Below are 22,162 nucleotides of genomic sequence, written 5' to 3'. Positions count from 1 at the left end.
GTCTTTAACACATCACAATCAGATGTGGAGCAAGGCTCCTGGTGGCAGGGAAGCAGGCGTCCTAAACTGCCCCCTGCTGGTTCCTTATCCTTCACATAGGCCCGGGGGGGAGCAAAGCCTGGTAACCCCCAGGTGCCACCTGGGCCCTGTGGGCATACTGCTCAGCACCCACCACTCGAGTGGGTGATGTCCCTGGAAGAATGGGGGCTCCAAGTGGGCAAGGCCTTCGTTGTCCTATTCACAGCTGTGTCCCCAAAGCCCGATACAGAGTAGGTGCTCAAGAAACTGGTATGGAATGAATGACTGAAGAGGTTCCATGAAGCAGGAATCTAGTTACAAGCCATTGGGTCTCCCAGTCCCTTGCCTACACATTAGCTCATTTGGCTTATCCTTCTCACGTGGGTCAGAGAGGCCAAGGTAAGTGCCCGAGGCCACACAGGAAGCAGGGTCAAGGCTGGGCTTTATATCTCCAAGAGTGACATGAAGGTGGGAACCTGTGACAACCCTCCACCCCAAACCTGTCCTTTCTCCCCCTGAGGCTACAGCTGGAGAAGTGATTATCCTTAAAACCATGTGCCGCTGGTCAGCGGGCTGTTTTTGGTGGTGACAGAGGCATAGCAGGCATGTCAGGGCAAAAATGTGGGATGGCCCCCAAGCCCAGCTCCTGCAGCCCCAGCCCCCATTCTCTCCCTCTGTCTACAAAGGCAGGTGTCCACTACCCCAAACACACCCCCCACTCTGCCCAGTCCTGGGCTGGAATGTGTCTGGGGCCAGGTCCTGGAGGGCTCAGCGCTTTCAGAATCTTCTGTGACCCCCAAGGGCTGGGGTCAGAGGGAGAAAATACTTTACATTTGAATTGATTTAGTGAATGTTTGTCAGATTGTCTACTTTTTGGGACATGTGGAACTAAAGATGTTCATGGAGGCTGACTGTGTCCTCCCTGGACCATGGACCACATTCACAGCTGGGAGTGTGTCCTTCCACAATCTTCTCTAAAAGGTCATTTGAAATAAGGAGGCACAGAGACAGGGGCTGAGGGCCGGGAATTGGGGGTGCAAAGGAGGGCAAGAAACGAGGGGTGCAAGGGATCATGGCAAAATGCAGGGATGCAAGCGGCATGAAAATAGGGACAAGAGGACGGGAGAAGAGCGAGGCAAAGGAGGGCAGGGAAATGAAGGACAGATAAGGGCGAAGAGGGTGGGAGGCCGAGTGTGGAGGGCCTATGGTCAAAGGGACTGCAACGCGGTAAAAGGACCCCTTGCTCGCAGAGGGAGGGGCCCGAAGAAGCCCCGCCCACACCGAGACACACCCCCTCATATGCCCCGCCCCTCGCTTTACTGGCTGCCCACAGCCCAGTTTCCGGCCTCGCGCGCCCCCTGGCCTTCGTCAGAGGAAGCGCAGCCTAGAGAGCGCCCTGACTCGCATATCCGGCCCGGCACCCCCAAAGGCGCCCTTATCGCCAGAGCCGTCGCTCAGCCCGCCAATGTGAGGAAATGGGGTGTGTCTGTGACCCGCCCTCCAAGTCCTTCCAACTCACCCACTGAATGCTGGGAAGAGACAGAATGGGGCAGGCATCCAGCGATTTAAAACGCCAGAGCATGCAGAAAACTAGTGCGACCCATTAGTAACAGTCCAAAGGTTCCAGAAAACAGTGGAAAGGTCCTCGTGAAGTGGTGCTACAGAGCCAAGGGAGGACATTTAAACATCATTGTAGAAATAACGGAAGAGCCACTCCAGTATTTTCTTAATAATGGATGTGTGGAAATAGTCCTAATTTATTTCTCCACCTGCTTAGATTTCTTTTAAAGCATGATTTTCAAGAAAATTGAGTGTCCTAAATACAGACTATTTATATAGATAGCCCATGTTGGTCTATGAACTGTCCTTAAATTCACGTATTTGTCATCAACAGCAATAACAGAGGGCTCAGGAACTAGGTTCACCTGCTCGATATAGCATTGATATATTTGTGCGTTTAGGTACCACAAAACTGGATCCGTCCCTGACAAGGAGACGTTTTATGTTTAAGGTATCTTAGTAACAATCATTGGGGAAGGAGGTGACAAATCAGAATCCACTGTATAACAGAAATACCTGGAATGCGGATTCCAGGTGACTGTCCTTGGTGAGGCTGGAAGTGAGTCCGCTTCCTTGACATCATTTATTGCTCTGGGGTTCCCAAGCCACAGACCTCAACCCTCACCGGGAATGGGTCTGTGTGTTTTAACCAAGCTATGGTATCATGGGCTGAAATCTTAGGGAGACAGTAGACAGTACAGGATCATAGTGACAATCACTGCTGTCAACTGAAAAGGAAGCAGACAGCATTTCCACCATTAGGGATTGTTTTGTTTGGCTACATGGTTTTGAAATTCCATTTGTTTCATCTTTTTCACATTCTGACTTATTTTTGAGTATTTATGTTGAGTGCTGAGGGCCTCTGGAATGTGTGTGTGTGTGAATAGGGAGGCCTGTGTCCTACAGGGATGCTTACTGCTCTCTCCAGCTCCCCTTTCTTGTTTCACAAAAATCTGGAATTTTCATCCCTTCAGCCCAGCAGAGTCTCAGCTACTGGAAAGTAGGGAAGAAAATCAAGGTGCACCAAGAGATGTAGGATAACATTCAGAATAGCCACAAAGCAATGAGCCAAACAGAGAAGAGGGTCTCAGGAATGACAACTCTGTAGGGCTGATAGGCCTGGGGGATCCTGGCAAGGATTCTGGCAGAAGCAACCACCAGACCAATGGGTGCAGGCTCTCTTTTCAGGGGTTCCTCCTCTTGTTAGCATGTGGGGCTCAGATGATAATTTCCTCTGTTGATCCGACTGCTGGTCCCTGACTGGTCCCACACCACATTCCTTGAGTTTTCAGTTAAACGCACTGAAAAGCTTTCATATTTTACTCGCAGAGGGTTTGAACCTCTAATGTCTCAGGAGGAACCTGTATCAGCTGCAAATGGGACTTCTTGAAGCACGTGGGGAGTGGTTCCCCTTTGACGAATTTCTACTACAGATTTATTCCAATGCAGTTAGACCAGGATTTAACAAATTTTTTTCTGGAAAAGGACGGTCAGAAAGAAGCATGGTTAGATAGTCTGGAGGCTGTAATTGCCCTTCCTTGAGAGGGTATGGGGGCAGGATCCACCCACAATCTTTCAACACCTTCTGGGTCCAGCCCTGCCCTGACTCACCTGGACCAGCACAGTCACCTACTTGGGCTCCCAGCTCCTGCCTTCCCTTCCCACAGTCTGCTCCCCCAACGCCGCCAGAGGGCGCCTGTGAGCCTATGAGCTATTCAGGTCCACCTTCTGTTTAGAACCCTCCATGACTCCCACCTCACTCAGACCAAAAGCCAAAGTCCTCCCCAGGGTCCACAAGGCCCTGAGCGATCTGCCGATCATCTCCTGGCCCTCCCTGTCTCCTGTCCTCTCCCTCCATCTCTCTGTTCCTGCCACACTAGCTTCCTTGCTCCAGCTCAAACATACCTGGCTCCCCCCTGTGCATTGTCTCTCTCTTGTTTGGTGGGTTCTATCCACCTGTCATTGTATTCTTGGGACTAGCAAGCCGGTCGCCAGGACATAGACCCACAGGCCAGGGTGCTGAGATTCAAGATGGAAGGTCAAGATTCAAGATTCGTCAGCCTGGCAGGAAAGTTAGGCAGGCATACAATATACTCACTTCACTCAAAAACAATATAAACAGCACCTCTGGAGCCTCCCAGGACTGCAGTGCCCACCTTTAGGAATATGTAACCATTCCTTCTATTTGTGTTAGGCTTTCTCTCAAACATTTCCCTTTTGTGGGGGTACAGGTGGGTCCATTCAGGCTGCCACAACAAAATATGAGAAACTGAATGTCTTTTAAAATGACAGAAAACATTTTTTTTATTAAGGTATCATTGATATACACTCTTAGGAAGGTTTCACAAGAAGAACAATGTGGTTACTATATTCACCCTTATTATCGAGTCTCCCCCCCCATACCCCATTGCAGTCACTGTCCATCAGTGTAGAAAGATGCCACAGACCCCACACACAACATGTGCACTAGTCATGATACCCCACAATCCCCTTCTCCCTTCCTCCCCAGCTGCCCTCCCCCACCCCTCCCCTTTGGTAACTGCTAGTCCCTTCTTGGAGTCCGTGAGTCTGCTGCTGTTTTGTTCCTTCAGTTTTCCTTCATTGTTATACTCCACAAATGAGGGAAATCATTTGGTATTTGTCTTTCTCTACCTGACTTATTTCACTGAGCATAATACCCTCTAGCTCCATCATTGTGGTTGCAAATGGTAGAATTTGTTTGTTTTTTTATGGCTGAATAATATTCCATTGTGTATATGTACCACATCTTCTTTATCCATTCATCTACTGAGGGACACTTAGGTTGCTTCCATATCTTGGGTATTGTAAACACTGCTGCAATAAACATAGGGGTGCATATGTCATTTTGAATCTGAGAAGTTGTTTTCTTTGGGTAAATTCCTAGGAGTGGAATTGCTGGGTCAAATGGTATTTCTATTTTTAGTTTTCTGAGGAATTTCCATATTGCTTTCCGTAATGGTTGAACTTAAAATGACAGAAATTTATTTCTCACAGTTCTGGAGGCTGGAAGTCCAAGATGATGGCGCCAACCTGGTCAGGTTCTGGTGAGGGCTGCAGACTGGTCTTGCTGTGTCCTCACGTGGTGGGAAGGGTGAGAGAGCTCTTTGGAGTTGCCTTTATGACAGAATGAAGGGGCTTCATTCTTAGGACCTAAGCACCTCCCAAAGGCCCCACCTGCTAATACCATCTCATTGGGATTGGATTTTGATATGTGAATATAGGGGGACACAATCAGATTATAGCAGCGGGTCAACATTATCTTCAGCTTACTGATGAGGAGTGGGGGTAAAATTGTAACTTTCTAGAATATCTCGCCTGGCTTTAGTACATCTGCGTATCAATAGGGCTTCAAGGTGGAAAGAAGTATGGCTTCAGGGCATTTGCATCATTCCTGGGGGTGGAGAGAAGTTCATTTCCATATCAATGGGTAATTACCTGGGCTGGAGGGTTTTGGAGGGTTTATCTACTCCTGAGAGGGGAGGGAAGGACCGGTTTTGCTTCTGCTGGAGCAGGGGAGAGAGATGGGTCGGGCTGCAGTTTTGTAAGCAATAAACGGGTTTTAAACTTTATCTCTCCCTTTGACTGATTTTGGTTTTTAGAGGTATTTTGCCCCAGGATTTCCTCTCCCCAGACTTACAAGGAGTCAAGCCAGAAAGCTTAAAAAGTCCCCCATAAGAATACATCTAGCTCTCCTATACACTAATGATGAACTAGAAAGAGAAATCAGGAAAACAATTCCATTCACAATTGCTTCAACAAGAATAAAATACCTAGGAATAAAACTAACCAAGGAAGTGAAAGACCTATACCCTGAAAACAAGACACTCTTAACAGAAATTAAAGAGAACACTAATAAATGGAAATTCATCCCATGCTCTTGGGTAGGAAGAATTAATATTGTCAAAATGGCCATTCTGCCTAAAGCAAGCTACAGATTCAATGTAATCCCTATCAAAATACCAACAGAATTCTTCAACGAACTTGAACAAAAGACTCTGAATAGCCAAATGTGGGTAAAATTATAACTTTTCCAGAGTATCTTGCCTGGCTTTAGTACATTTGTGTATCCTCAGGGGTGGAGAGAAGTTCATCTCCATGTCAATGGGTAATTACCTGGGCAACCCAGGGCAGGTCTGAACCTGAGAGTTTAAAGGGAGGGGCTTGCTTGCTTGCTTACTTCTTCTGGAGCAGAGACAGAGATGGCCCTGGACTGCAGTTTGTAAGCAATAAATGGGTTTTAAACTTTATTTCTCCCTTTGATTGATTTCGGTTTTTAGAGAGGTATTTTGCCCTGGGATTTCCTCTCCCTGGACTTACACCAAAGCAATCCTAAGAAGGAAGAATAAAGCAAGGGGTCTCGCTTCCCAACTTCAAGCTCTACTACAAAGCCACGGTAATCAAAACAGTTTGGTACTGGCACAAGAACAGACCCATAGACCAATGGAACAGACTAGAGAGCCCAGATATAAACCCAAGCATCTATGGTCAATTCATATATGATAAAGGAGCCATGAACATACATACAATGGGGAAACGACAGCCTCTTCAACAGCTGGTGTTGGCAAAACTGGACAGCTACATGTAGGAGAATGAAACTGGATTACTGTTTAACTCCATACACAAAAATAAACTCGAAATGGATCAAAGACCTGAATGTAAGTCATGAAACCATAAAGCTCTTGGAATAAAACATAGGCAAAAATCTCTTGCCTATGATACCATGACAGTGGATAGAGGACATTATGCATTAGACTTTTAGACTGCACAACATCAATTGACCCCTAATGTGCACTGCAGACTTCGGTTACTAATAATGTATCAAACCGGTTCATCAGTTCTGATAAGTTTATTGCACCCGGGCAAGATGTTAGTACAGGGCAAACTGTGAGCAGCAGAGGAGAGGAGGTACCTGGGAACTCTGTGCTTTCCATTCAATGTTCCAGTAAGCCTAAAACTTAAAAACAAATAAATTATGTTAATTAAAAAAAAAAGCCACAGGAAGCAAAACTGGTGGTGGCATCTGTTTTTTGTTCCAAACTCATTTGCACCGTTTGACATTGCATCGCTTTTTAAAATCTTTTTTATTTTTTTAGTGAGGAAATAGAACACAAATACAGAAAACTCCATGAAACACATATTCCTGATATAATGAGTCATGAGACAGCCCACAAACATTGTAAGCATGTTTGTATAAGAATAATGTTATGTAAGTTATATAGTGCTATGGGTGCCATTTGTACAGTTTACTGGGAAGGCAATGTGGTGCGCTCCTGAAGAAGACTGAACTTCCTTCTCTGCCATTTACTCACTCAGGGGGCCCAGGGCTGTTGTGAAATGATGTGAAATAATATATCCCCATTCTACAGATGAAAAAATTGAGGCATGAAGGTCCGAACACCCAGCTGATGTCACAGAGTCAGAAAGTGGTGGGAGCCAGAATTTGACCCCAGGGCCTCAGTCTTAACCACAACATAGATGTTTGGGTGTTTGCCTGCCCTGTCCTTTTTCATGGGTATATACTTATCCTCGGGAATCCACTGCAAGCCGTGGAGGTCCGATGGTGTGGGAAAATGATCCCGACCTGTTGTTAAGAGGACACAGGAGTTTCCAGTTGGGCTTTTGAAACAATCTCAACTTTTGAACACCTGGTGCTGTCACAAGGTCTGCAAAGAAAAACGGCAAGAAGGGAATCCATAAAAGCACCAGCATTGATGAGCTTTGGGGTGACTGTTTTTGTTCTTACATAGTTTTTTCTGAAGATGTTCCCAGATTGCCTACAATGAGTCTGTATTCCTTTGGCACTCAGAAAAAATGGTTGTTAAGAAAATGGAGGGATTTTGTAACTGTGAAAGTGGGGCTCCCTGGAGGTCTGCCTGGGATGAATGACCTTCTTCAGCCAGGGCCTCTGCATTCTTGGGGGAGACTCCTCTGATGCTCCTTGCTGAGTCTGGCGGGGATATTGGAAACAAGCACCTCATCTTGGACCACGTGAGTGAGAAATAATTTGTGCAAACAAAAAACAGCTCTGACCTGAGACTCAGCCAGGACTTCAGAGGTCATGAAAAACAATCCCACCCAAAGCAGGAATTTTCTTTGCAAGCTTCATTCAGACTGTTTTCGGTGACCCTCTCTTAAAAGATCTGGGGGAGTTGGTATATACATTCCTGGGAGCCCTTACTCCCTGCCAGGAACTTAACAGATAGTCTGGAGCCTTCCCTCCCGTCGTGGAGGTGGCGATGGTGGTACGTCCACTGCACGGGTGAGAAATCGGCGGCATGGTGGGGGAAGCCTCATGTCCCGGGCACACCGCTGAGATTTGAGGGCTGGGCTTCTGAGTCCAGAATCAGGGCTTCTTTCTGGTGATTGGCATCTGCCCATTGACCAGTTCATTCCATTCTTCACTAGATGAGCATCCGTTGAGTGCTCCGCGTATGCCGACTGCTGTCGCAAAGAAGACAGATATGGCCCTGCCATCCTGAACTCAGATACTTAAGGAACGTAGATGTGTAAACAGGTGATTATAATATGGGACCTGGCTTTCTTCTGAGAACATAGGGGTGATCTCACTACCTAACGAGGCAACCCGTCCATTACTGGTGGACGCCAGGCCAACCCCCTTATCCCTCAGGGTGGGAAGTAGTCGGGCCTCAGAGAGGCAAACGGGACTCGGAGGCTGCAGCTGCCCCGTTTGGAAGTCCGGCCTGCCCTCTGCATTGCCATCACCTCCTCCCGGGCCTGGCTCCAGGAATCCGCCAGCGGTGGCCTCTGTCCCGTGTCACCATGGCCCTTCTAACCCCCGATCCCCAAGGCATCCCCTGATATCGTTTCTGTGTTTAATGTGGGCACACCTAGCAGCTGGCCTCTGTGTCTAGCTTCCATTATTTAATAACAAAATGCAGTCTGGGCATTTTCATCATAAAACTAGCCTTGCTATGAATCTACTTATATGAAATATCTAGAATCAGCAAGCTTGTAGAGACAAAAGGTAGAATAAAGGTTATCAGGAGTGGGGGAAAGGGAGTGAGATGTTAGTGTTATGTGGGTACAGAATATCTGCTTATAGGGCAACGAAAAATTTTGGAAATAGTGGTGATGTTTGCATGGCATTGTAAATATAATTAACACCACTAAGTCGTACATTGAAAAATAGTTAAAGTGGCAAATTTTATCATATATCTTACGAGAACTTAAAAGAGCATAAAAAAGTAACCCATGTGTAGTGTTAAAACAGCCAACCCCTGGAAAATTTGAGAATAATCTTAGAGAGTCCTTTTCAATCCCATATATTCATATTCCTCCAGATATGTCTACCTTATATTAATCTTTGTAACATATTATTCTTATTTTAAGCAACCCAGGTCCTCTCTGTGCCTCACTTCCACTCACTAATTGCAAGGATTCCTATCTGCTTTGTTCATGGGATGTCTTCAGTGCCTGACACAGAAAAGGATCTCAATAAAGACCGATCAACTCTTTTTTTTTGGTATCATTAATGTACAATTACATGAGCAACATTATGGTTACTAGATTCCCCCCATTATCAAGTCCCCACCACATACCTCATTACACTCACTGTCCATCAGTATAGTAAGATGCTATAGAATCACTGCTTGTCTTCTCTGTGTTGTACAGCCCTCCCTGTGCCCCCCCATACATTATGTGTGCTAATCATAATGCCCCTTTTTCCCCCTTCTCCCTCCATCCCCACCCATCCTCTCCAGTTCCTTTCCCTTTGGTAACTGTCAGTCCATTCTTGGGTTCTGTGAGTCTGCAGCTGTTTTGTTCCTTCAGTTTTTGCTTTGTTCTTATGCTCCACAGATGAGTGAAATCATTTGGTGCTTGTCTCTCTCCACCTGGCTTATTTCACTAAGCATAATACCCTCTAGCTCCATCCATGTTGATGCAAATGGTAGGGTTTGTTTTCTTCTTATGGCTGAATAATATTCCCTTGTGTATATGCACCACATCTTCTTTATCCATTCATCTACTGATGGACACTTAGGTTGCTTCCATTTCTTGGCTATTGTAAATAGTGCTGCAGTAAACATAGGGGTGCATCTGTCTTTTTCAAACTGGGCTGCTGCATTCTTAGGGTAAATTCCTAGGAGTGGAATTCCTGGGTCAAATGGTATTTCTATTTTGAGCATTTTGAGGAACCTCCATATTGCTTTCCACAATGGTTGAACTAATGTACATTCCCACCAGCAGTGTAGGAGGGTTCCCCTTTCTCCACAATCTCCCCAACATTTGTTGTTGTTTATCTTTTGGATGGTGGCGATTCTTACTGGTGTGAGGTGATACCTCATTGTGGTTTTAATTTGCATTTCTCTGATGACTAGCAATGTGGAGCATCTTTTCCTGTGTCTGTTGGCCATCTGAATTTCTTCTTTGGAGAACTGTTCAGCTCCTCTGCCCATTTTTTAATTGGATTATTTGCTCTTTGTTTGTTGAGGTGCATGAGCTCTTTATAAATTTTGGATGTCAGCCCTTTATCGGATCTGTCGTTTATGAATATGTTCTCCCATACTGTAGGATGCCTTTTTGTTCTATTGATGGTGTCCTTTGCTGTACAGAAGCTTTTCAGCTTGATATAGTCCCACTTGTTCATTTTTGCTTTTGTTTCCCTTGCCCAGGGAGATATGTTCATGAAGTAGTCGCTCATGTTTATGTTCAAGAGATTTTTGCCTATGTTTTTTACCAATCAACTCTTTATTTAAGCTTCCAGGAGAGGATAAAACCTTTGTGCCTGGAGGCTATAGATCTGGGTGCCAGCCCTGGCTCTGCCCCTCAGCAGCTGCGGGACCCTGATCCATTGCCTGGCCTCAGTATACCTGATCCTTATCTGTAAAATGGACTCAAGAAATGTTTTCACAGGAAGATGTGGAAAGATTCGTACCCTCCTATGCTGGTGGCGGGAATGTACAATGGGGCAGCCACTTTGGAAAACAGTCTAGTAATTCCTCAAAAGGTTAAACACAGAACCACCATGAGACTCCTCTAGATATGGCCCAAGGGAAATGAAAACATACGTCCACAGAAATACTTGTGCTCGAATATTCAGAGCAGAATTATTCACAGTAGCCAAAAGGTGGGAACAACCCAAATGTCCCTCCACAGATGACCAGTAAACACACGATGGTCTGTCCATACAGTGGAATATTATTCACCCATAATAAAGAATGACATTCCGACACAGGCTACAATGAGGATGGACCTTGACAACACCACACGCAGTTAAAGAAGCCTGATGCAAAAGAGGACACACATTACGCCAGTCCTATGAAAGTCCGGAATGGTAGGTTAGCGGTGGCTTAGGGCTCAGAGGACAGAGGGCAGGGCATAGAGGAATACGCACTCGGGGTACAAAGTTTTTTTAAGATAATGTTTTACAATTGACTATGAACAAGTTTGCACATATCTGTGACTCTACTAAAAACCATTAAATTGGATGCTTTCAATGGGGCATGAGCTATATCCATATGTGAGCTGTGTCTCAATCCAGCTTTTTTATGGTTGTTTAAAGAATAGTTTTTGCTTCTGAGTGGGGGATGAGAAGCTGCAGGTGGAGGGCGGCCCAGGTCAGTTGTCCATCTATGGGGGTGAACCTGGAAGACGAAGGAGGGAGGAGACACCCAGAGGGCACAGACGGGAAGGCTGAGGTCAGGCCAGCCCAGCCCTGAACTAGTAACCATTTCCTCTGTGGTCTTGAAGAAAAGGGCAGTGACCCTACATCATGGCTGAAACCGCGGAGGCAGTTCCTGCTGTGGAATGTGCCGTCCGCATCGCAAGATTTTCCCTGTGGGTTTTGGGGTAAGCGCGGTGACTCCTGTCACTTTGAGGTCTGGCCCTGACCCCCTGGAGGCCCCTTCTCCCCCTCACTCCTGCTGTTAAGCCCAGTCCCCTGAGACTCTGCTCTCCCCATGCCACCTTCTGTACCCTGGAGAGGCTTTGTCTTAATGTGACCTCATTTTAAGTTAACTACGTCTTTAAGGACCCTATCTCCAAATACAGCCCCATTCTGAGGTTCTGGGGGACAGGGCATCAAGCCATGAATTCGTCAGGGGGCACATTCCAGCCATAAAAGGAAGCAGGAGAAGAGAAAGCAGCTAGTAAATGTGGTTTTAGGGCAGGTTAGCCCCGTGGGCAATGGGGGCTCAGCCCCACTAGGGGCCCCATGGGACATGGTAGGACACACTGGGTCATGCCGCCTATGGGTAGGGGAACTGGGGTATTTATCCACCTGTCCCCCATCAGCCATTGGCTGGGGGCCACTCCCCAGGGCATGAATTCCAGGGTGCCTCTCCCCTGCGCTATGCAGCCTCCAGAGACACCATCCAACAAAGTCACCTGGATGTGAGTGATGCCATTGAGGATGGATGCCTTCAGTGGCAGGGACCACATCTGCCACACTCCTATTCGTCCCCTAGCCTTCAGTGTCACCTCCACAGGCAGCCTTCCTTGCTTTCCCTGTCCCTTTTGCACTCGTCAGACCCAGGCCTGTCTGACCCCAGAATCTGAGCACTTCATCCTATGCCACTGTTGTCCCCAAGGTCACATCAGGGGACAAATGACCACCTCCCTGAGTCTTGGTTTCCTCGTCTGCAAAATGAAATGATGTATCGGTGGGTGTATGAAGTCAGGCTAGGTTCATAGCACAGGGCTGAAGCTGGCCTGGAGCTGCCAGGACAGGATCCCAGGCCAATTCTGCCCCCTGTCGCAGGCTCTCTCGTTTACATTGGGGTGCAAAGGCGGGGCACAAGCGGATGGTTATGAGCACAGGCCTGGACTGCGTTCAGATCCCAGCTTTGCCACTTACCTGTTCTGTGGCCTTCAGAAGGTGACCTCACCTCTTTGAGCCTTAGGTTGATTTGCTGAGCTCCTACTATGTGGCAGGCTCTGTTCCAGGAGCGGGCACATGGAAGTAAGCGTGTCTCCCCATGGGAGCTGACATCCTCACGGAGGTGGCAAGGTGTAGGAGATAAGGTGGGGGGGACACAGTAGATGTTTAATATAATTAGAAGGCCAAGTGGAGAGATGTGCCATAAAAAATAATAAAACAAGGGTAGAGGGGCACCGTTTTCTGCTGGGTGGTCAGGGGGTATCTCTGGGCACATGGCCTTTAAATAGGCCCCTGGAAGAGGAGGTGAGGGGGGAGCCCTGGAATACCAGAGGGAAAAGCATCCCAGGCCGCGGGAACAGCAAGTGCAAAGGGCCTCCCCTATGTGTGTGTGGAACAAGGAGGTGGGTGTGGCTGGAACCGAGTGAGCGAGGGGGAGAGTGGGAGGAGGGGAGGGCAGGGAGTTGGTGAGGCAGGTTGTGCAGGGCCTTGCGGGACAACTTTGGCTTTTTACCCCAGGTAAGGTGGGAGCCATGGAGGGTTCTGAGCAGATGAGAGTTGGGTCCTGCCTCACGTGCTCACAGGTGCCCTCTGGCTGCTGCAAAAGGGACAGAGCATGAGTGGTGAGGTCAGGAGCCGGGGACCAGGACAGACGGGACCGCACTGGTCTAAATGAGCAATGAAAGAGGCTGGCCCAAGTCGGGGCTGAGGGGAAGGAGAGAAGAGTTCAGGTTCTGACTGTATTCCAAAGGTGGATCCGCCAGGCACTGGGCTGCCGGCTGCAGAGGCCACGGTTCCTCCTCCGTCTGACACAGGGCCAGTCACAGGTTCTTCCTGGTTGGCTTAGGGAAGCTTTCAATGACGTGGTCACAAACTCATTTGCTTTCACCCAGCATGTGTGCAGGGCAAGACTGGGCTCTAATTTTGGCCAACCTGATAGCCATGAAGTGATGTGTTGTTTCAATCTGCATGTTTCTGGATCACGGGCCAGTGTGGGCATCTCTTTGCAAGCTCCTGCACCTTCTGGGCTTCCCTTTTTTTAAACAAAACAAACAACCACTTTATTGAAGTATGATTGACATACAAAAGGCTGAACATGTTTCATATCTACAACATGGTAAGTTGGGGTAGATTCCTCCTTTGTGAATTACCTGTTCCCATTCTTGGCCCCTTTTCTATAGAGGTGGGGGGCTGTCCTGTTTGGGTTGATTTGCAGAAGTTCTCAAGCCTTTGTTGGTTTGGCTCTTGCAAATGTTATCTTCCAGAAGCCAGGCAACCGGAAGGCATCCGGGCCCTCCTGCCTCTCAGTCTTTCCCACTTCTGTCCACCACCAGCCCCTCCACGGTAGCTTTGTTCCTTCAGGCCACCACCACACCATCTCCTTGCTACTCCAGTCTTCCCCACTCCAGGTCAGCCTCCACTTTAGATCCAGAATAATCCTTCCAAGACAAGGTTCAGAAAATCTGACTGCCTCCCTCTCCTGCCCCAAATCTTCCCAGGGCTCCCTAGTGCCCTTGAAATAAAGTCTGGTAAGAGCCTACCAACTTCTTCAGTCTCCTCTCTCTGCAGTTTTCACCTCAAAAATGGATGAATAATAATAATAATAATAATAATAATAATAATAATAATAATAATAATAATAATAATAAGCAAAAAATAATAATAACCCCACCTCTGTACTCTAAATAAATGCCACCCAGTTTCCTGCATGTCTCTCCTCTAGGCCTCTCCTTATGCTGTTCCCACTGCCTGGAAGGTCCTTCACCTGCCTGACTCCAGCACAGCCTGTAGGTTTCCGCTTAGTTGCCCCCTCCTCTGAGAAGCCCTCCAGCCAGCTCAGACATTGCCTTAGGGCTCCCGCGAGCCCCCTCTGCTGGCAAGGATTACCAGGTCACCATCTGCTGTCCTGGCAGTACATGACAAAGATAAAAAAACACCCCAAAACTCCATGGCCCTGCTCCCAGGCCCAGGGAAACACTGATCGGCTCTGCCACAGGGAATTCTGTCTTCTTCCTGGGAATGTTACATAAATGCAGTCGTACAGGTTTCTTGCCTATATCAGTAGTTTTCTCCTTTTGTTACTGAAGAATATTCCACCGTACAGTCACCCACTGAAGGGCAATTGGGCCGTTTCCAGCTATTGGTGATTATGAAGAAAGCTGCTATAAATAATCATGTACAGGTTTTTATATGAACATATTTTCATTTCTAAATACACAGCCGTGGGATTGCTGGGTGGCTGCATATTTAGTATTTTAAGAACCACCAAACTTTTCCAGGATGGGTGCACCATTTGGCATTCCCACCAGCAATGCCTGAGAAGTCCATTTCTCTGCATCCTCGTCGGCACTTGGTATTGTAAGTATTTTCAGTTTAGCTGCTCCAATAGGTGTAAAATAAAAGTCTTTCAAGGCTGGCTTCATGAGCCAAGGTGCAGGATTCGAACACAAGTGTTTGAGCGTCTAATCACTGTGTAGTTGGCTGCTAGTCCTGGCAGAGCCATTTTCTAAAGATGAAGGAAGAAACTGGGCTGAGGGGACTTGGTCCATCTAGAGGAGTTTTGTCAGTCATTGCTGCCTGCTCCAAAGCATTGTTCTAAGGAGTTCTGCTGCATCCTGGTTATCTCATATGATGAATGCACCTTGGAAGTCCCATCAAACAGAGGCGAGGCATTCCCTGGAGCTCTGGCTGGTCAGTGAGAAAGTTGCAAAGCTCTCCCTAGCTCCTCATAGCCAAACTCACACGTGTGCATCAATGGTGGAAGAGGGGCTACAGGAAATTCAGGCAGAGAAAGTCATTGTAGGGATGAGTCCAAGGGGAGCCAGCCAGGCGGAAAGCCCTGGGAACTTGGGGCTACTTGCTCAGCCTCAGTTTCCCCAATCACCAAAAGGGATCTAGAATAGAAGCCCATATTGCACTTGGAGAAATTGCATCATACTGCATTGACATGACGCAAAATATCCGCCCTGGAATATTATTCAGGAGGAAAAAGAAACGAGGTCTCAAGCCATGAAAAGGCATGGAGGAACCTTAAATGCGTTTTACTATGTGAAAGCAGCCAGTCTGGAAAAGTCTGCAAACTGTAGGATCCCAATCACATGACATTCTGGAAAAGGCAAAACTGTGGAGACAGGAAAAAGATCGATTGTTGCCAGGGACTGGAGGGGAGGGAGGGATGTCTGGGCAGAGCACAGGGGATATTTAGGGCAGTTGTTTTGTAGGTGAATTTGTCCAAACTCAAAGAATGTATGGCCCACGGAGCAACGCCTAATGAGGACTAGGAACTTCAGTTAATTATAACATATCAGTGTTGGCTCATCAGTTGTAACAGACATGCCACCTAAAGCAGGATATTAGTAGTAGGGGAAACTTGGTGGGTAGGGGAGACAAGGAGTACATGGAACTCCCTGTATTACCTGCTCAATTGTCTGTACACTGAAACCCCTTTAAAAAATATAAAGACTATTAATTAAAAGAAAAGTGTGTCTCCTGCCTTGTACCCCACCCTCACCAGTTTCTTAAGAGTTCTTTGAAGAGAATATCTAGAACATTAAGTATACATGAGTATATGCATTTTCCCCTAACATTTTACACAAAAGGTGGTGGTTTAAACATCCTGCTCCTCAACATGCTTTTCTCATTCCCATCCATTTCATGTGCTGCATAGATGTCGTTCTCGTGCTTTCTACTGAAATCCAATGCTCATTCTTTTTCACAGCTGCATAGTATTCCTCTGGGTAGAGCCTGTGGCGCCAGCCCTGTATGGACAGTCATTTCTAATCTTCGCTGTTTAGTCAGTTCTCATCATTTTCTGTGTGAAAACTAGATTTTTCAAAGTGGACTTTCTGAGCCCAGCGGTTCACAGGTTTATAACTGTGAAACACTTGGCTGATTTGCCCGCCACGTGACCTGAAGACACTTCTGCCAGCAGCAGACATGAGAATTGTATCTTCCTGAAATAAACCAGAGGGCATCCCTGCCCTGGACCCCCACCACTTGCAGGGCTATGCCCAGACTCCCGCCTGGAGGCCCTGCTGGACCTGGCCTTGAAGACCCACCACGCTCTTCTCCCTGCCCTCCACAAGGGTGACTTCTACTTCTCTCCATCTTTGCTTTGTTGATCCCTGTGTCTGGGACTCCCTCCCTTTCTGACTCTGCCTGACCACTTGAACTTCAGATCTCAGGACTGACATCACCTCCTTCCATAAGTCCTTCAGGCCTGGCATACAGCAGGTGCTCAATAAGTGCTGCTAGAATGAATGAATGAATGAGGTGGAAAGGAGAGGGAGACAGGCTTATGGGGCAGATGAGGGGGTCCATAGGCCCCAGGAAGGAGGGTGATTTTCTCCTGGGACACGGGGGAGCCACAGCAGGCTTTGAGGGCAGAAAGGCATGTTAGAACATTCCTCTTATTTGCAGGGGCATCTTTTGTGCATTGGGCCCTTATCAGTGGAAGTTTGTAAGCATGTAAAATAAGACACTTCAGATGGTCAAGGAACCCACTACAACCCACTACATTGGGACACAGTTATCCAAATGTGTTTTCATTGTGGTGAAATTCACGCATCTTAACATGTTAAATAGCAAGGCAGGGTGGTGGCTCTAATGATTATTATCATTGGAAGCAGGGGTGAGGGTGTCACCAAGACACCCATTCATTCATTTATTTGTGAAGCAATTCACTAAGTTGCCAAATGCATCTGAAGTTTTGCCCCTCCAAGTTCACGGGCCCCCTGAATTTTAATTCTGGGTGTCTGGAAACCCCAGTGAAACCCACCCCCCAGAGACTGAGATGTGGTGGGAGCAGCAGGAAATGTGCAAACATGACAGACGTGTCTCCAAGAGGGGTAAGGAGTGATTTCCAGGGGCAATGGGCAAGCGTCTGGACAGACAAGCATCTGGAGGCTGGGCTATCTGTTCAAAGAATAACAGGAAGCCTGCGGCCTGCCCCTCCACCTCTCCAGGCCCACCGTTTGTCTTTGTGACTTAAACTCCCAAAGGCAGGCCTGGACACCCCAAGCTGGCTTGTGCCTTCCTTCCCGGCTCGGGAAGCAGGAAAAGCAATCTGAAAAGGAAGCATCTCTGGGGTGCTGTGCTCTTCTGACAACACTCCGCTGGCCCCATCATGGCCCCGACGGTCAGCTCCGGGGTAACAGCTCCATTTCACAGATGAGGAAACTGGGGCCCAGAGAGGCTCCAGATCACCCAGGCTGGCTATGGCTGAGCTGGAACTGGGAGACCTGGATCTCTTTGGACTCCAAGTCCTGCCCACGATCATTCTACTCTGAGCTCACCACTAATCTCAAGCTACCAATTCATTCATTCGTTCGTTCATTCATTTAGTGATTCACTAAAATGCATCTGAAGAACCAGGACAGAGGCTTCCCTGAACACAAAAGACCTGGGTTCGAGTCCTACAACTCAAATGCTGTGTAACTTCAGGTGGATGCCTGCTCCTCTTAGCCGCGGTTTCCCATACCTGCAGGCTGATGACCTGGGGTGATGATGATACCACTCCCTGGGGCTGGTCAGAGCCTGCCCACAGCAGGTGCACGGGAGGCGCTTGCTGAATGGATGTCCCTTGCACGCATCCCCTCTCCTCGAGGCCAGAGGACTCCTTCCCTGCCTGTGGGTGGGAGTGCGGGGGCAGGGCAAGTGCATTGGGCTGGCTAATCCAGCCATTTGCACAGTGGGCACCAGGGGGCAGTGGGCACCCACATTCAACCTCCCAGTCTGTGCCCCCAGCACCCGTCAGTTTGGGAAGCCAAGTGATTGATCCCTCTGCCATCAGGCTGGTTTCTCCCACCGCACTGATGAAGGCAACAAACAGTAGGCACCGGGGCTCCGAACCCTGGACCCCTGGACCACTCTGCTTCATTCATTCTCTTATTGAGCACCTACAGTATACACAGTCCTGTGCTAGGCACTGGGGACACGGCAGTGAATAAAGCAGAGAAAAATCCTTGTCATCAGGGAGGTGACTTGCAGAGGAGATGTTGACGGACACCATGGACCAGGCAGTTACAACTGAGGTGACCAGGGAAACCCAGAGACTGGGGACAAGCAGACCTAGAGGAGCCCCTGAAACAGCCTGGGGGCTGGGGGAGGAAGGTAGTCAAGGGGGCCTTCCAAGAGCCTTGAGACCTAAAGACTGAACTGAAGTTCACTCAGGTAAACAGAAGGGAAGAGGTGTTCCAGGCAGAAGGTCCCACCTGTAGAAAGATCTGGAGGCAGCTGAATCCCCCCTCCCCAACCAACAGAAAAATACAAAAAAAGCACATTATAATGTTACACTGATGCAAACAGTGAGGTCCTGGAACCAGCACCAAACAGAAGATCAGAAAATACAAGAGAGAGGCCAGAATAGAGATTTCTGGAGCGCCACCTACGTGCCAGGTGCTTGCAGATGGACAACCCAGCTCCTGGGACATGAGGTCCGGACTGTCGTGGGGGATGCACTGGCCACTATTAGAGGCAGGGACGTTCACACTGAGATTTAAGGGAGGAAGAAGGGGTCAAACAGTCAAGGAGTGGGTGGAACAGCATTCCAGGTGGAGGGAACAGCATTGCACACCAGCAGGGAGAGAGATGGTCTTCAACTTTTTCTCTGGCACAGACATTCAACTGGCCACCAGGTCAATCTGCCCAGGACTCCCCCACATCTGGCCACCTCCTCCAACCCACTCCTGCCCAGCCTGTCATTTCCCACCTGGGTCAGTGAAGTGCCTCCTCTCAGACCTGCAAGCCCTGCCCTCACCCCCTATACAGTCTGTTCCCCATAGCAGCCATTGGAGACAAAAGTCCCTGCCAAGCTTGGCCTCTGTTTGACCAGCTGCTGGGGTTACCCCAGCCCTGCCCAGCTGAGTCAGGCGTGGCCATACCCTGCAGAGGAAATGCCTCGCCAATCAGGTTTAGCAGGCACCAGGCTCCAGGTGGCTGGGGCAGGGCCTTCATCTGGAGGGATCTTTGAAGCAGTATTTCCACCCAGAGAGGACGTGGAGTCCCTGGGCTCATAGCCCCCACTGGCTCCTGTGTGGAATCAGTTCCCACAAGGCCCTGGGGCTTGGTGTCCCTGATGTCCATGCCTCATGCTGTGACTAACCAGGAGCCTTCATGGAGCAGAAGAGGAAATGGACACTCAGAGAGGTTGAGAGATTTGCCCTGGGTCACACAGCCTGGTCTGGATTGGGCCCCAGCTGGTATTTACAGACAATCACTTCAGCATCAGGGTCCCTGCGTCACAGATCTAGAATCACGGACCAGACAATGACTGATTCACTGGGGGAAAGGAGACAAGTCATTATGCCTCTCTGGGCCTCAGTTTCCCCATTTATAAAATGGGGATGAGGATGCACCCACATGTAGAAAGGCAGGGAACTTTCCTGCAGGTTCCATATGGGAAGCATGTGCAAAGGCCCTGAGGTGCAGCTGGGTCCTAGTATTTGGAAGAACATTGAGGAGGCTGGCAATAGGAGTGGTGTGGCTGAGGGAGAAGATGGAAGGAGGGGAGGACAGAGGGGTGACAAGGGTCTTGTGATCACACTGGGCCTTGTGGGATGCAGCCAGAACCTTGGCTTTTCCCCTGAATGAGGTGGGAACCATGGAGGATTCTAGGCAGAAGAGGGTCCTGACCTGACTAGGGAGTTCCAAGGAGCTTTTGGCCACTGAGGGGTGAACACAGGGAGGGGGGAAGGCAGGAGCCAGGAGACCTGGTCTGGGACAAACGCACCAAACTTTGCTGTCTCCAAGTTTTCTGCTCAGCCCGGCTCCCAGCAGCCAAAACAAAGGGTGAGGCAGGGACTTTAGCCCAGGAAGCTGCCGACTGCAGAGGGTGACCTGGGGTGGGGCGCAGCAGGGAGTGATGGGTGGGGTTACACCTCACCTCTCTGAGGCTGATGTGACTGGATCACTCTGGTAGGTGTGTGGGCTGCTGACTCACGTGAGCAGGTCACATGGCAGGCTGGGAGCAATCCTGCTGTGCCCTCGCTAGCCTGGAGCTCAGCGGCAGGGTCCGCGGGCTCCCTCACTATCCAGGCCTCCCTCCTGTGGGCTCAGGATCTGACACTGATGCACGGGGCACCTGGGCAAGCCGCTTTGCTTCTCTGGGCCTCAGCGTCCTCATCTGTAAAAGGGGGCATAATGACAGCACCCATACATGGGAAAGGAAGCAGCACATGCAAAGGCCCTGAGGTAGAGTACCCTAGTATTAATCAGCCCCCAAATCTCTCTAGAACATTTTCTGACCGGGGCTGGAAAGGCCATCCAGGGACTTGCCATCCAGACATAGAGGGGGACCCAGAAAATTCTCTGCTGCTGTGGGGCAGGGAGAGAGACCACTGGGCAGAAATTGAGACCACGAATTAACCAACACATCCCCACCTTATCCTTCCAGAGGAGGGAGCTCGTCCAGCCCAGCCTACCCAGCTGGCTCACTCCTGTCCCACCACCAGGTCCTGGGTCACATTTCCAGGCGTCGGAGCCCAGCTGGACCCCACTGCCTCCCTCACTGGAGACATGGCAGGGAGGGAGGCCTCAGGGACCTGTGATCACTCAGGCGCTGGCAAGCGTCCCTCCCCGATCCCCTCCGCACCTCAATTTACTCATCTGTACAATGGCTGGACCATAGTTGCTTCTGCGCCTGTAAACTCCAGGGCCATGCTCCACAAACCCTGGAGATACTTCCACGGTGATTGCTGCGATGATTAATCAGAAGGCAGAAAGGGCCCCATCCCGGAGTCCTGCGCCTCTCCTCGCCTGCCCGGCTCAGAGCCTCAGTTTCCCCTCCGCAGCCCCAAGGGGAGCGGAGGCGGCTTGGGGACCCCGCGCCCCTCCGGCCGGCAGGGGCAGCACGGAGCGGCCCTGGACACCCGGAAGGGCCCCGCCTCCGGCCGCGGCCCCGCCCCGCCGGGCGCCCAGAACCGGGCGGCGGCGGCGGGGACTGTGCGCGGCGGCGGCGGGACGCGCGGGGACCATGGCGGCTGCCGAGCGCCGAGCCTTCGCGCACAAGATCAACAGGTAGCGCGGCCCCGGCCCCCTCCCGGCGGCCCCCACGTGGCCGGGCCCCGCCCCGGGGCGGCCCTCCGTCCCCGCCCCGGCGCCGCCAGGGTAGCCCCCGTCCTCCCGGGACGGGACCAGCGCGCTTCCTCCGGTCGGGGCCGGGGCCCGGGGAGGCGGGAGGGTGGTCGGCCGGGCCCCGGGCTTGGAAACGCGTCGCCGCTGCGAGCGCGTTGGCGGTTGAGGTTGTCCGTCCGAGCCGGTGGGACCCTGGGGGCGTGTCCGGGGGGCCTTCCTGGAGGCGGCGGCGCCGGGAAAGTAGGCGCAGGTTCCCTGCGTGCCCCCTCCGCATCTCCGAGGGTGTGGGCGCAGGGCGACCTTTAAGTCCCGTCCTCGGTACCTGGTGTGGGGCAGGGATGCCCCAGCCTCTAGTATTTGGGACCAGGGATGGCGCTCCCAGCGGCCTTGGAAGCTCCTCGGGAAGTTTCCTGCGCCCTTCCCCCCTTCGCCCCCTGGGGTCCCTTGCCCAGCTGTCTGGGGCGCCGGGACAGCTGTGGATGTCCCCCCGCCCTCAGCCCTGCTCAGGCTCTCCCAGCACCGGCTGGACGCGCCGGAGATGGACGGGTGATTGAATGGAGGGAGTGGGGGCTGGGGACAGGACCAGCTGGTGGGCGGGCGGGGGAGGGGACAGGCGCCAGGCGCTGGGGGATCCTTTTCTGTGGCCACTGGAGA

At 50.1% G+C, this 22,162-nt stretch overlaps 1 protein-coding gene and 1 long non-coding RNA gene across 16 annotated transcripts in view; one reads left to right on the top strand and one right to left on the bottom strand.

Annotated features, from left to right (window-relative positions):
• Nucleotides 1-4,123: 4,123 nt before the first annotated feature.
• Nucleotides 4,124-21,323, bottom strand: LOC108398214 (uncharacterized). Of its 3 annotated transcripts, none has more exons than XR_012124510.1 (7): nucleotides 21,027-21,323; nucleotides 20,319-20,558; nucleotides 18,826-18,925; nucleotides 13,588-15,557; nucleotides 6,509-13,469; nucleotides 6,120-6,174; nucleotides 4,124-4,713 (listed from the first exon to the last, which is right to left on the bottom strand). It is a non-coding gene; the product is annotated as an uncharacterized lncRNA (long non-coding RNA). The 3 variants fall into 3 exon arrangements; XR_012124509.1 differs by lacking the exon at nucleotides 18,826-18,925 and having other exon boundaries at nucleotides 4,124-4,413; nucleotides 4,592-4,713; XR_005057272.2 differs by lacking the exon at nucleotides 18,826-18,925.
• The window catches only part of DOCK6 (dedicator of cytokinesis 6), a 37,457-nt gene continuing 36,591 nt past the window's right edge, over nucleotides 21,297-22,162 (top strand). For 4 of the 13 annotated variants that reach the window (XM_037003463.2, XM_037003462.2, XM_037003461.2 and 1 more), the window contains exon 1: nucleotides 21,305-21,451. In XM_037003463.2, the coding sequence (XP_036859358.1) occupies nucleotides 21,408-21,451 (44 nt within the window). In that variant the 5' untranslated portion in view covers nucleotides 21,305-21,407. Of the gene's footprint in view, nucleotides 21,452-22,162 lie in introns of all 13 variants that reach the window. The other 9 variants (XM_073220379.1, XM_073220378.1, XM_073220377.1 and 6 more) reach the window with 6 other exon arrangements.

This window comes from Manis javanica, chromosome 13 (assembly GCF_040802235.1).
Source record: "Manis javanica isolate MJ-LG chromosome 13, MJ_LKY, whole genome shotgun sequence".
In the NCBI taxonomy this organism is placed as follows: domain Eukaryota; kingdom Metazoa; phylum Chordata; class Mammalia; order Pholidota; family Manidae; genus Manis; species Manis javanica.
Note: the sequence above shows the minus strand (reverse complement) of the source record. Positions and strands in the feature narration are given on the sequence as shown.